The sequence below is a fragment of the Dromaius novaehollandiae genome, chromosome 38 (genome assembly GCF_036370855.1).
Source record: "Dromaius novaehollandiae isolate bDroNov1 chromosome 38, bDroNov1.hap1, whole genome shotgun sequence".
NCBI lineage: Eukaryota > Metazoa > Chordata > Aves > Casuariiformes > Dromaiidae > Dromaius > Dromaius novaehollandiae.
Window position 1 is genome coordinate 511,204 of NC_088137.1, and position 13,825 is coordinate 525,028.

At 73.1% G+C, this 13,825-nt stretch overlaps 1 protein-coding gene across 1 annotated transcript in view; it reads left to right on the forward strand.

Annotated features, from left to right (window-relative positions):
- Positions 1–1,143: 1,143 nt before the first annotated feature.
- Positions 1,144–13,825, forward strand: part of NPHS1 (NPHS1 adhesion molecule, nephrin) — a 35,109-nt gene continuing 22,427 nt past the window's right edge. Inside the window, exons 1-12 of the mRNA XM_064503538.1 lie at positions 1,144–1,195; positions 1,849–1,924; positions 2,530–2,718; positions 3,392–3,514; positions 4,553–4,675; positions 5,644–5,725; positions 6,436–6,539; positions 7,934–8,055; positions 8,906–9,083; positions 10,811–10,968; positions 12,284–12,425; positions 13,596–13,720. Coding sequence (XP_064359608.1) covers positions 1,175–1,195; positions 1,849–1,924; positions 2,530–2,718; positions 3,392–3,514; positions 4,553–4,675; positions 5,644–5,725; positions 6,436–6,539; positions 7,934–8,055; positions 8,906–9,083; positions 10,811–10,968; positions 12,284–12,425; positions 13,596–13,720 — 1,443 coding nt within the window. The 5' untranslated portion in view covers positions 1,144–1,174. The remainder of the gene's footprint in view (positions 1,196–1,848; positions 1,925–2,529; positions 2,719–3,391; positions 3,515–4,552; positions 4,676–5,643; positions 5,726–6,435; positions 6,540–7,933; positions 8,056–8,905; positions 9,084–10,810; positions 10,969–12,283; positions 12,426–13,595; positions 13,721–13,825) is intronic.

Sequence of the window (13,825 nt, forward strand, 5' to 3'; positions counted from 1 at the left end):
GTGCCAGAGGGACCCCATAGCCTCCCCCCTGTCCCCTATGGACCCCATAGAGAGCCCCCCCAAGCCTATAGGGAACCTATAGGCAGCCCGTAAGCATCCTATAGCGTCTCCTGCCCCATAAGGACCCTATAGGGACCTCATAGAGACCCCATAGCTCCCTGCTTCTCCCCTATGGACCCCATAGAGAGCCCCCCCCAAGCCTATAGGGAACCTATAGACAGCCCATAAGCATCTTATAGCGTTTCCTGCCCCATAAGGACCCTATAGGGACCTCATAGAGACCCCATAGCCTCCTCCCTGTCCCCTATGGACCCCATAGAGAGCCCCCCCAAGCCTATAGGGACCCTATAGACAGCCCATAAGCATCCTATAGCGTCTCCTGCCCCATAAGGACCCTATAGGGACCTCATAGAGACCCCATAGCTCCCTGCTTCTCCCCTATGGACCCCATAGAGAGCCCCCCCAAGCCTATAGGGACCCCAGAGGGAGCCCCCACCCCATAGGGATGCCATAGGGAGCCCATAGCTCCCTCCCTGTCCCCTACAGACCCCGTAGGCACCCCATAGTCCCCCCTTTGTCCCCTATGGACCCCTTAGAGACCCCACAGCGACCTCATAGGGACCCCATAGGCACCCCTCACCCTTTCCTGCCCCATAGGGATGCCATAGGGGCCCTATAGGGACCCCGTAGGCACCCCATAGCCCCCGGCCTCACCCTCTGCGGGCCCTATAGGAGCCCTATAGCCCTCTCCCGCCCCTCAGGGACCCCGTAGGGACCCCCCAGCACCCTATGGACCCCATAGAGACCCTATAGGGACCCCCCCAGCACCCCCCTGGTCCCCTATGGGCCCCATAGCGACCCCCCAGCACCCCTCAGCCCCCTCCCATCCCCTATGGATCCCATAGGGGCCCCACAGAGGCCCCGTAGCCCCCCCCACGCCCGGGCCCGCCCCCCTCCCGGACGCCTGGGCCCCGTCACCCCCCCCCCGCATTCCCCAAATTCCCCGCGTCAGCGAATCGCCCACTGGAGGCTGCCTCCCCCGAGGGGCCCAGGCGTCCGGGAGGGGCCCAGGCGTCCAGGAGGGGGGGCCCAGGCATCTGGGAGGGGGGGCCCAGGCATCTGGGAGGGGCCCAGGCGTCCGGGCGGCCGCAGTCGCCCCTCGCTCGCCTCCGCCATGGCCGGACTCCGGGGCCCCGTGAGTGGCCCTGGGGGGCAGCGGGGGGGGGGCAAAAGGGGCTGGGGGGGCGGTTGGGGGTCGGGGGGGCCTGGGGGGGGGCAGGGGGGCAGCTGGGGGATGGGGGGGCAGCTGGGGGGGGCGGTTTGGGGTCGGGGGGGCACTTGAGGGAGCCGGGGGGGCAGCTGGGGGCTGGGGGGGGCAGTTGGGGGGGCCAAGGGGGCCAAGGGGGGGGCAGAAGGGGCCGGGGGGGCAGTGGGGAGGCAGTTGGGGGGCCCGGGGGGGCAGCGGGGAGGCAGTTGGGGGTCGGGGGGGCGGTTGGGGGCCGGGGGGGCAGCTGGGGGGGCAAAAGGGGCCGGGGGGGTGGCGGGGGGGCAGAAAAGGGGGTCGGGGGGGCAGTTGGGGGCTGGGGGGGGTAGTGGGGGGGCCGGGGGGGTGGTTGGGGGTGGCGGGGGGGCAGATAAGGGGGTCGGGGGGGCAGTTGGGGGCTGGGGGGGTCAGTGGGGGGGGCCGGGGGGGTGGTTGGGGGTGGCGGGGGGGCAGATAAGGGGGTCGGGGGGCAGTTGGGGGCCGGGGGGGCGGCTGGGGGGGGCAGTCCGGGGTCGGGGGGGGCAGTCGGGGGTCGCGGGGGGGGCGGCGCCCCCTGACCCCGCTGACCCCGGGGGGGGCCGCAGGGGGGGCCCAGCAGGGGCCCCTCCCCCGTCGCGGTGCTGCTGCTGCTGCCGCTGCTGCTGCTGGGGGGGGGCCGAGGTGAGGGGGGGGCATGGGGGGGTCACGGGGGGGTCGAGGGGTCACAGGGAGGTCACAGGGGGTCCTGGGGGTGGGGGGGCACAGAGGAGCCCCAGGGGGGGTCACAGGGAGGTCACGGGGGTCATGGGGAGGTCATGGGGGTCACAGGGGGGTCAGAGGAGGTCGGGGGTCACAGGGAGGTCACGGGGAGGTCATGGGGTCACAGGGAGGTCACGGAGGGGTCACGGGGGTCATGGGGAGGTCACACTAGGTCACAGTGGGGGTCACGGGGGGTCACAGGGGGTGATGGGGGCGGGGCAGGGGGTCGGGGTGGGTCACGGGGGGGTCACGGGGGTCAAGGGGCACCGCGGGGTCAAGGGGAGCCTGGGGGGTTCACGGGGGGTCACGGGGTCACAGAGGGGGTCACAGGGGGGTCACGGGGTCGTGGGGAGGTCATGGGGTCACGGGGGGTCACGGGGTTGTGGGGAGGTCATGGGGTCACAGAGGGGGTCGCAGGGGGGTCACGGGGTCGTGGGGAGGTCACGGGGAGGCGACGCCCAGCCGGGGGGGGCGGGGCCCCACCAGGCCCCTCCCCCTCCCTCCTTTCCCCTCCCCCCCCCGCGCAGGGGGCGTGGCCACGCCGGGCTTCCTGGAGGAGCCGTCCAATGGGAGCGTGCGGCTGGGGGGGGAGGCGGAGCTGCGCTGCGCCGTGGGCCCGGGGGGGGCCGTGCAGTGGGCCAAGGACGGGCTGCTGCTGGGGGCCCCCCCCGGCCCCGCCCACCCCCGCTACCGATTGGCCGGCGACCCGCGGCGAGGTGGGCGGGGGGGCGGGGCCTGCGGGGGGGCGGGGCTGGGGCGGGGACCACGGGGGAGGGGCAATGGGGACCCCCGGACGCCTGGGCCCCTCCCGGACGCCTGGGCCCCCCCCGGACGCCTGGGCCCCTCCGGACACCTGGGCCCCCCCCGGACGCCTGGGCCCCCCCCAGATGCCTGGGCCCCCCCGGACACCTGGGCCCCTCCCGGACACCTGGGCCCCCCCGGACTCCTGGGCCCCTCCCGGACGCCTGGGCCCCTGGGTTTGGGGTTGGGATCCCCGGACACCTGGGACCCCCGGACGCCTGGGCCCTTCCCGGATGCCTGGGCCCCTCCCGAACGCCTGGGCCCCCTCCCGGAGGCCTGGGCCCCCCCCGGACTCCTGGGCCCCTCCCGGACGCCTGGGACCCTCCCGGACACCTGGGCCCCCCCGGACGCCTGGGCCCCTGGGGTTGGGGTTGGGATCCCCGGACACCTGGGCCCCCCGGACGCCTGGGCCCCCCCCCGGACGCCTGGGCCCCTCCCGGACGCCTGGGCCCCCTCCCGGAGGCCTGGGCCCCCCCCGGACGCCTGGGCCCCCCCGGACGCCTGGGCCCCTGGGGTTGGGGTTGGGATCCCCGGACACCTGGGCCCCCCGGACGCCTGGGCCCCTCCCGGACGCCTGGGCCCCCCCAGGCCAGCACCACCTGCGCATCGTGGGGGCGACGCTGGGCGACGACGGCGCCTTCGAGTGTCAACTGGGAGCCGCCAACGGCAGCCGCCCCCGGGCGTCGCGGCCCGGCCTGCTCACCGTGCTGGGTGCGCACTGGGGGCACTGGGAGGCACTGGGAGGGAACTGGGGGGCACTGGGAGGGACTGGGGGGCACTGGGAGGGAACTGGGGGGTGCCCGGGGGCACTGGGAGGGAACTGGGAGGGCACTGGGAGGCACTGGGAGGGAACTGGGGGGCACTGGGAGGCACTGGGAGGGACTGGGAGGGAACTGGGGGGCACTGGGAGGCACTAGGAGGCACTGGGAGGGAACTGGGAGGGCACTGGGAGGGACCGGGAGGGAACTGGGGGGTGCCTGGGGGCACTGGGAGGGCACTGGAAGGCTGTGGGAGGGCACTGGGAGGCACTGGCGGTTGCCTGGGGGCACTGGGAGGGGGCTGGGGGGACTGGGAGGCACTGGGAGGGCACTGGGAGGGACTGGGAGGGAACTGGGGGGCACTGGGAAGCACTGGGAGGGCACTGGGAAGGACTGGGAGGGAACTGGGAGGCACTGGGAAGCACTGGGGGGCACTGGGAGGGGCTGGGAGGGCACTGGGGACTGTGGGGGGTGCCTGGGAGCACTGGGGGGCACTGGGAGGCCCTGGGAGGGGGCTGGGAGGGCACTGGGGGGGTGCTCAGGGGCACTGGGAGGCACTGAGGGGGACTGGGGAGCACTGGGAGATACTGGGAGGGCACTGGGGGGCACTGGGAGGCACTGGGAGTGGGGCTGGGGGCATTGGGATGGATTGGGGGGCACTAGTGGGGCACTGGGAGGCACTGGTGGGCACTGGGAGGGCACTGGGAGGACACTGGGAGATACTCGGAGGCACTGGGAGGGTACTGGGAGGACACTGGGGGGGCACTGGGGGCACCAGGGGGGCACTGGGATGGCACTGGGAGTCACTGGGATATACTGGGAGGGCACTGCGGGGTACTAGGAGGTACTGGGGGGTCACTGGGGGGTCACTGGTCGTTACTGGTGGTGACCCGTCGGGATGGGGGGGCAGCGGGGGATCACCGGGGGGTCGCTGGGAGGTCACTGGTCCTTACTGGTCCTTACTGGTGCTGACTGGTCCGGGGGGGGGCAGTGCCTGCGGAGCGGCCGGTGCTGGCGCTGCCCCCCGGGGGCCCCACGTGGGTGGCCGGGACCCCCCAGGAGGTGCGGTGCCGCGCGGGGGGGCGGCCCCCCCCCGCCGTTACCATGGCGCTGGGTGAGCCCCGGGGGGGCGGGGCCACGGGGAGGGGGCGGGGCCGAGGGGAGGGGGCGGGGCTACGCCAGGAGGGGGCGGGGCCATGGGGCAGGGACCCCTGGGGGGAGCCCCCCCCTGCCGTTACCATGGTGCTGGGTGAGCCCCGGGGGGCGGGGCCACGGGGAGGGGGCGGGGCTAAGGGAGAGGGGGCGGGGCTAACGGGCAGGGGCGTGGCTACGCGCGGAGGGGGCGTGGCCATGGGGCAGGGACCCCTGGGGGGGGGAGCCCCCCCCCCGCCGTTACCATGGCACTGGGTGAGTCCCGGGGGGCGGGGCCACGGGGAGGGGGAGGGGCCACGGGGAGGGGGCGTGGCTACGCGCGGAGGGGGCGGGGGCATGGGGCAGGGACCCTGGGGGGCGGCAGCCCCCCCCGCCGTTACCATGGCGCTGGCTGAGTCCCGGGGGGCGGGGCCACGGGGAGGGGGCGTGGCCACGGGGAGGGGGCGGGGCCACGCGTGGAGGGGGCGGGGCCATGGGGCAGGGACCCCCGGGGGCAGCGGCCCCCCCCCGTTATCATGGCGCTGGGTGAGCCCCGGGGGGCGTGGCCACGGGGAGGGGGCGTGGCTAAGGGAAAGGGGGCGTGGCCACGGGGAGGGGCTGTGCGGGGCCCATTATGGGGTGAAAAGGGGCCGTTTTGTGCTGTTTTGGGGCTGTTTTGGGGTGAAAAGTGGCCATTTTGGGGGAAGGGGGCATTTTGGGGTGAAATGGGGCTGTTTTGGGGCAGCTCGGGGCCCATTTTGGGGTGAAAAAGGGCCGTTTTGGTGCAGGGGGCGTTTTGGGGTGAAACGGGGCCATTTTGGGGCACCTCGGGGGCTGTTTTCGGGTGAAAAAGGGCCGTTTTGGGGCAGGGGGCCGTTTTGGGGTGAAAAGCGGCCGTTTTGGGGCACCTCGGGGGCCGTTTTGGGGTGAAAAAGGGCCGTTTTGGGGCAGGGGGGCAGCCGCTGGCCGACGTCTCCTCCCGCCTCATCGAGGGCTCCGACCCCAAACTCAGCTCCACCGAGGCCTCCGTGCGGTGAGCACCAGTATGCACCAGTATGCACCAGTACAGACCAGTATGGGCCAGTACGGGCCTGTACAGGGCAGAATGGACCAGTGAGGGCCAGTGTGCACCAGTATGGGCCAGTACAGGCCAGTATGCACCAGTACGGGCCAGTACGGGCCAGTATGGATGCGTATGGGCCAGTGTGCACCAGTATGGGCCAGTACAGGCCAGTACAGACCAGTATGGGCCAGTGCGCACCAGTATGGGCCAGTATGGGCCAGTACGAGCTAGTGTGCACTGGTATGGGCCAGTACGGACGAGTATGGGCCAGTGTGCACCAGTATGGGCCAGTATGGGCCAGTACAGGCCAGTACAGACCAGTATGGGCCAGTATGGGCCAGTACGGGCCAGTGTGCACCGGTATGGGCCAGTATGGACCAGTATGGGCCAGTGCCTTCCAGTGCCTCCCAGTCCCCTCCCAGTGCCTCCCAGTGCTCCCAGTTCACCCAGTGCTCCAGCCCAGGCTGCTCCAGTGCCTCCCAGTGCCTCCCAGTCCCCTCCCAGTGCCTCCCAGTCCCATCCTAGTGCCTCCCAGTCCCCTCCCAGTGCCTCCCAGTCCCATCCTAGTGCCTCCCAGTCGCCTCCCAGTCCCTCCCAGTCCCTCCCAGCCCCCTCCCAGTCCCCTCCCAGCACCTCCCAGTGCCTCCCAGTGCTCCCAGTTCACCCAGTTGCCGGCGCAGGCTGACGCTGGCCCCCCCCGACCACGGGAAGCAGCTGCTCTGCTCGGCCACCAACGAGGCCACGCGGGAGCCGGCGCAGGCCACCGTCACCGTCGCCGTCCTCTGTGAGCCAAAACCCGCGGATTTCACCCCAAAATCCACCGCCCCCCCGACCCCCCGGCTGCCCCCCACCCCCCTGCCGCGCCTGACCCCCCTGGCGCCCCCAAAATCCCCCGCTTTCACCCCAAAAACCACCGCCCCCCCACCCCCCTGCCGCCCCCGACCGCCCCCGTCACCGTTCTCTGTGAGCCAAAACCTGTGGATTTCACCCCAAAATCCACCGCCCCCCCGACCCCCCGGCCGCCCCCCACCCCCCTGCTGCGCCTGACCCCCCTGGCGCCCCCAAAATCCCCCGCTTTCACCCCAAAAACCACTGCCCCCCCCGCTGCCCTGCCCTCCGGCCCCAAAATCCCCCCTTTTCCCCCCAAAATCCCCCTGCCACCCCCAAAATCACCTCCCAGTCTGCCCAGTGCCCTTCCCAGTCCCTCCCAGTCTCTCCCAGTCCCTCCCAGTCCTCCCAGTGTCCCCCCAAGGCCCTCCCAGTGCCACTCCCAGTCCCTCCCAGTGCACCCAGTACCCTTCCCAGTGCCTCCCAGTGCGCCCAGTGTCCCCCCCAGACCCTCCCAGTGCCATTCCCAGTCCTCCCAGTGCCCCTCCCAGTCCATCCAAGTCCCTCCCAGTGCACCCAGTGCCTCCCAGTCCCTCCCAGTGCCCCCCAGTGGCCCGAGGGCTGCTCCCAGTGCTGCCCAGTCTGACCAGCGTTGCCCCAAGACCCTCCCAGTGCACCCAGTGCCTTTCCCAGTGCTTCCCAGTCCCTCCCAGTGTCCCCCCAAGACCCTGCCATCCCTCCCAGTGCCCCTCCCAGTCCCTCCCAGTCCCTCCCAGTGGCCCGAAGGCCCCTCCCAGTGCTTCCCAGTCTTCCCAGTGCCCCTCCCCGTCCCTCCCAGTCCCTCCCAGTCCCCCCCAGTGGCCCGAAGGCCCCTCCCAGTGCTTCCCAGTCTTCCCAGTGCCCCTCCCAGTCCCTCCCAGTCCCTCCCAGTGGCCCGAAGGCCCCTCCCAGTGCTTCCCAGTCTTCCCAGTGCCCCTCCCCGTCCCTCCCAGTCCCTCCCAGTGGCCCGAAGGCCCCTCCCAGTGCTTCCCAGTCTTCCCAGTGCCCCTCCCAGTCCCTCCCAGCTCCCCCCAGCGGCCTGAGAGCCGCTCCCAGTGCCTCCCAGTCTGACCAGTGCCCCTCCCAGTCCCTCCCAGCCCCTCCCAGCAGCCCGAGGGCCGCTCCCAGTGCCTCCCAGTCTGACCAGTGCCCCTCCCAGTCCCTCCCAGTCCCTCCCAGCCCCTCCCAGCGGCCTGAGAGCCGCTCCCAGTGCCTCCCAGTCTGACCAGTGCCCCTCCCAGTCCCTCCCAGCCCCTCCCAGCGGCCCGAGGGCCGCTCCCAGTGCCTCCCAGTCTGACCAGTGCCTCCCAGTCCCGCCGGAGGCGCCGACCATCGAGGGCCTGGAGGGGCCGTGGGTGCGAGCGGGGGCCACCCTGCGCCTGGAGTGCGTCGCCCGGGGGGGGAACCCGCCCCCCGCCCTGCTCTGGGACAAGGTGCCGGACGCCTGGGCCCCCCCGGACGCCTGGGTCCCCCCCGGACACCTGGGCCCCCCCCGGACGCCTGGGCCCCTCCCCGGACACCTGGGCCCCTCCCGGATACCTGGGTCCCTCCCCGGACGCCTGGGCCCCTCCCTGGGTGCCTGGGCCCCTCCCCGGACGCCTGGGCCCCCCCGGACGCCTGGGCCCCTCCTGGGTCCCTCCCACACGCCTGGGCCCCTCCCCGGACGCCTGGGCCCCCCCTGGACACCTGGGCCCCCCCCCTCGGCTCCCCCCCGGACACCTGGGCCCCCCCCGGACGCCTGGGCCCCTCCCAGACACCTGGGTCCCCCCCGGACACCTGGGCCCCTCCTGGACGCCTGGGCCCTTTCCCGGACGCCTGGGCCCCCCCGGACGCCTGGGACCCTCCCGGACACCTGGGCCCCTCCCGAACGCCTGGGCCCCTCCTGGACGCCTGGGCCCCTCCCAGACGCCTCAGCCCCTCCCCGGACACCTGGGTCCCTCCCGGACACCTGGGCCCCTCCCGGATGCCTGGGCCCCTCCCGGACACCTGGGCCCCCCCGGACTCCTGGGCCCCTGGGGTTGAGGTTGGGCCCCCCCCCCGGACACCTGGGCCCCTCCCGGACACCTGGGCCCCCCCGGCCGCCTGCGCCCCCCCGGACGCCTGGGCCCCTCCCGGACACCTGGGCCCCTCCCGGACGCCTGGGCCCCCCCCGGACACCTGGGCCCCTCCCGGACGCCTGGGCCCACCCGGCCGCCTGGGCCCCTGGGGTTGAGGTTGGGCCCGTCCCGGACACCTGGGCCCCTCCCCGGACGCCTGGGCCCACCCGGACGCCTGGGCCCGCAGGACGGGGTGCCGCTGGCGGGGGCCTGGTCCAGCGGGGGCCCCGGGGGGGGGTCGCGGAGCCGCCTGACGCTGCGGGTGACGCCGGGCGACGGGGGGGCCACGCTGGGCTGCCGCGCCGAGACCCCCGCCGCCCCCCCCGGGGGGGGGGCCCGCGCCACCCGCACCCTCCGCGTCCACTGTGAGCCCGGGGGGGGACTGGGAGGCACTGGGAGGCACTGGGAGGGGATGGGAGGGGATGGGAGGGGCACTGGGAGGGACTGGGAGGGGATGGGGGGGCACTGGGAGGGGATGGGAGGGGATGGGGGGCACTGGGAGGGGGTGGGAGGGGCACTGGGAGGGACTGGGAGGGGATGGGGGGCACTGGGAGGGACTGGGAGTAGCTGGGAGGGACTGGGAGGGGATGGGAGGGGATGGGAGGGGCACTGGGAGGGACTGGGAGGGGATGGGGGGGCACTGGGAGGGGATGGGAGGGGATGGGGGGCACTGGGAGGAGATGGGAGGGACTGGGAGGGGATGGGGGGGCACTGGGAGGGACTGGGAGGGGCACTGGGAGGGGATGGGAGGGGTCCTGGGGGGACTGGGAGTAGCTGGGAGGGACTGGGAGGGGATGGGGGGGCACTGGGAGGGACTGGGAGGGGCACTGGGAGGGGATGGGAGGGGTCCTGGGGGGACTGGGAGGAGATGGGAGGGGCACTGGGAGGGACTGGGAGGGGATGGGGGGGCACTGGGAGGGACTGGGAGTAGCTGGGAGGGACTGGGAGGGGATGGGAGGGGATGGGAGGGACTGGGAGGGGTCCTGGGGGGACTGGGAGGGGATGGGAGGGGCACTGGGAGGGACTGGGAGGGGATGGGGGGCACTGGGAGGGACTGGGAGTAGCTGGGAGGGACTGGGAGGGGATGAGGGGGTGCTGGGGGCACTGGGGTCCCGGCCATACTGGGACCCCACAACCGTACTGGGAGCCCAGAATGGGACCCAGTAGCCATACTGGGAGCCCGTACTGGGCACCCCAGCTGTACTGGGAGCCCATACTGGGACCTCAACGCCATATTGGGACCCCACAACCATACTGGGAGCCCAGAATGGGACCCAGTAGCCATACTGGGAGCCCATACTGGGCACCCCGGCCATACTGGGAGCCCATACTGGTCCCCAAGGCCATACTGGGGCCCCACAACCATACTGGGAGCCCAGATTGGGACCCAGTAGCCATAGTGGGAGCCTGTACTGGGCACCCTGGCCATACTGGGAGCCCATACTGGGGCCCCACAACCATACTGGGAGCCCAGAATGGGACCCAGTAGCCATACTGGGAGCCCGTACTGGGCACCCCGGCCATCCTGGGAGCCCACAATCATACTGGGAGCCCAGTAGCCATGCTGGGAGCCCAGAATGGGACCCAGTAGCCATACTGGGAGCCCATACTGGGTGCCCCAGCCACACTGGGAGCCCAGATTGGGACCCAGTAGCCATACTGGGAGCCTGTACTGGGCACCCTGGCCATACTGGGAGCCCATACTGGGGCCCCACAACCATACTGGGAGCCCAGAATGGGACCCAGTAGCCATACTGGGAGCCCATACTGGGCACCCCAGCCATACTGGGAGCCCATACTGGTCCCCAAGGCCATACTGGGGCTCCACAACCATACTGGGAGCCCAGAATGGGACCCAGTAGCCATACTGGGAGCCCATACTGGGCACCCCGGCCATACTGGGAGCCCGTGCTGGGCATACTGGTCATATTGGGAGCCCATACTGGGGCCCCACAACCATACTGGGAGCCCAGTAGCCATCCTGGAAGCCCAGAATGGGACCCAGTAGCCATACTGGGAGCCCATACTGGGCACCCCGGCCATACTGGGAGCCCGTGCTGGGCATACTGGTCCTACTGGTCCTACTGGGCAGACCCGCCGGCGGAGGTGACGCTCGCGGGGGGCCCCGGGGTGGCCGAGAACGCGACGCTGGCCCTGTCCTGCACCAGTGCTCCCAGTAACCCCCCCGCCCGGCTGCGCTGGTGGCTGGGCGGGAGGGAGCTGGGCCCCGCCCACAGCAGCCGCAGCCAGGTGGGCGCCCGGACGCCTGGGCCCCGCGGGGGGGGGGGGGCACCCGGACGCCTGGGCCCTTTGTGGGAGGCGCCCGGACGCCTGGGCCCCTTGTGTGGGGGGGGGGCTGGGACCCCATGGGGGGGGCTGGGGATGCCTGGGCCCCTTATGGGGGGGGCACCCGGACGCCTGGGCCCTTTGAGGGGGGAGCCCGGATGCCTGGGCCCCTTGGGGGGGGGCTGGGGACGCCTGGGCCCTTTTGGGGGGGCACCCGGACGCCTGGGCCCTTTGTGGGGGGGGGCTGGGGATGCCTGGGCCCTTGGGGGGGGGCACCCGGACGCCTGGGCCCTTTGTGGAGGGAGCCCGGACGCCTGGGCCCTTTGGAGGGGGGGGCACCCGGACGCCTGGGCCCCGGGGCTGGGGACACCTGGGCCCTTTCGGGGGAGCGCCCGGACGCCTGGGCCCCCGGGCGGCCATGTTGGGGGGTTCACGGGGACCGACCGGACGCCTGGGCCCCCGGGCGGCCATGTTGGGGGGTTCACGGGGACCAACCGGACGCCTGGGCCCCCGGGCGGCCATGTTGGGGGGTTCACGGGTGCCGACCGGACGCCTGGGCCCCCGGGCGGCCATGTTGGGGGGTTCACGAGGACCAACCGGACGCCTGGGCCCCCGGGCGGCCATGTTGGGGGGTTCACGGGTGCCAACCGGACGCCTGGGCCCCCGGGCGGCCATGTTGGGGGGTTCACGGGTGCCAACCGGACGCCTGGGCCCCCGGGCGGCCATGTTGGGGGGTTCACGGGTGCCAACCGGACGCCTGGGCCCCCGGGCGGCCATGTTGGGGGGTTCACGGGTGCCGACCGGACGCCTGGGCCCGCAGGCGGCCATGTTGGGGGGTTCACGGGTGCCGACCGGACGCCTGGGCCCCCGGGCGGCCATGTTGGGGGGTTCACGGGTGCCGACCGGACGCCTGGGCCCCCGGGCGGCCATGTTGGGGGGTTCACGGGTGCCAACCGGACGCCTGGGCCCCCGGGCGGCCATGTTGGGGGGTTCACGGGTGCCGACCGGACGCCTGGGCCCGCAGGCGGCCATGTTGGGGGGTTCACGGGTGCCGACCGGACGCCTGGGCCCCCGGGCGGCCATGTTGGGGGGTTCACGGGTGCCGACCGGACGCCTGGGCCCCCGGGCGGCCATGTTGGGGGGTTCACGGGTGCCGACCGGACGCCTGGGCCCCCGGGCGGCCATGTTGGGGGGTTCACGGGTGCCGACCGGACGCCTGGGCCCGCAGGCGGCCATGTTGGGGGGTTCACGGGGGCCAACCGGACGCCTGGGCCCGCAGGCGGCGGGCGGCGGCTGGGTGACGGTGTCCAACGTGACGGTGACCGGGCGCCGGGGCGACCACGGGCGCCCGCTGCTCTGCCAGGCCCTGACCCCCGGCCTGGGCCCCGGCCCCAGCGCCAGCCTCGTCCTCAGCGTCGCCCGTGGGTGCCCCCGGCGGGCGCTGGGAGGCACTGGGAGGGACTGGGAGGCACTGGGGTGGGACTGGGAGGCACTGGGGTGGGACTGGGAGGGACTGGGAGGGCGTGGAGTGGGGTTGGGAGGGACTGGGGTGGCACTGGGAGGCACTGGGAGGCACTGGGATAGGGCTGGTGTGGGTATTGAGGGCACTGGGAGGGACTGGGAGGCACTGGGAGGCACTGGGGAGGGGCTGGGAGGGACTGGGAGGGAGTGGGATGGAGCTGGGAGGCACTGGGTGGGACTGGGAGGGACTGGGAGGGCGTGGAGTGGGGTTGGGAGGGACTGGGGTGGGACTGGGAGGCACTGGGAGGCACTGGGAGGGACTGGGGAGGGGATTGAGGGCACTGGCAGGCACTGGGATGGGACTGGGAGGGACTGGGGTGGGGCTGGGAGGCACTGGGAGGCACTGGGGTGGGGCTGGGAGGGACTGGGGTGGGACTGGGAGGCACTGGGTGGCACTGGGAGGCACTGGGATGGGGCTGGGAGGGACTGGGATGTGGCTGGGGAGGGGGTTGAGGGCACTTGGAGGCACTGGGAGGCACTGGGGTGGGACTGGGAGGCACTGGGAGGCCCTGGGATGGGGCTGGGAGGCACTGGGAGGCACTGGGATGGGACTGGGACGTGCTGGGGTGGGGACTGAGGTGACTGGGAGGCAGTGGGAGGTGCTCAGTGGCACTGGAGTGGGGATTGAAGGGACTGGGATGGGACTGGGAGGCACTGGGAAGCACTGGGAGGCACTGGGAAGCACTGGGAGGCGCTGGGATGGGACTGGGAAGCACTGGGAGGTACTGGGAAGCACTGGGAGGTGCTGGGATGGGACTGGGAAGCACTGGGAGGTGCTGGGATGGGACTGGGAAGCACTGGGAGGCACTGGGAAGCACTGGGAGGTGCTGGGATGGGACTGGGAAGCACTGGGAGGTACTGGGAAGCACTGGGAGGTGCAGGGATGGGACTGGGATGGGACTGGGAGGCACTGGGAGGCACTGGGAGGCACTGGGAGGCACTGGGATGGGCACTGAGAGCTGCACTGGGGGGCTGTAATGCCTCAGATCGGGCGGGTGGAGCCCGGGGGCGGGGCTAGGAGGGGGCGTGGCCACCCAGGCCCCGCCCCCACCCGGCCCCGCCCCCCCCAGACCCCCCCCAGGAGCTGTGGCTGGAGGCGCCGGAGCCCAACGTCACCCTGCGGGTGGGGGCCCGGGTGCGGCTGGTGTGTCACGCCCGGGGGGGGCACCCGGGCCCCCGCCTCGCCTGGCACAAGGTGGGTGCCACCGAGGGGCCCAGGCGTCCGGGTGCCCTGAGGGGCCCAGGCGTCCGGGCACCCCCCGAGGGGCCCAGGCGTCCGGGTGTCCTGAGGGGCCCAGGC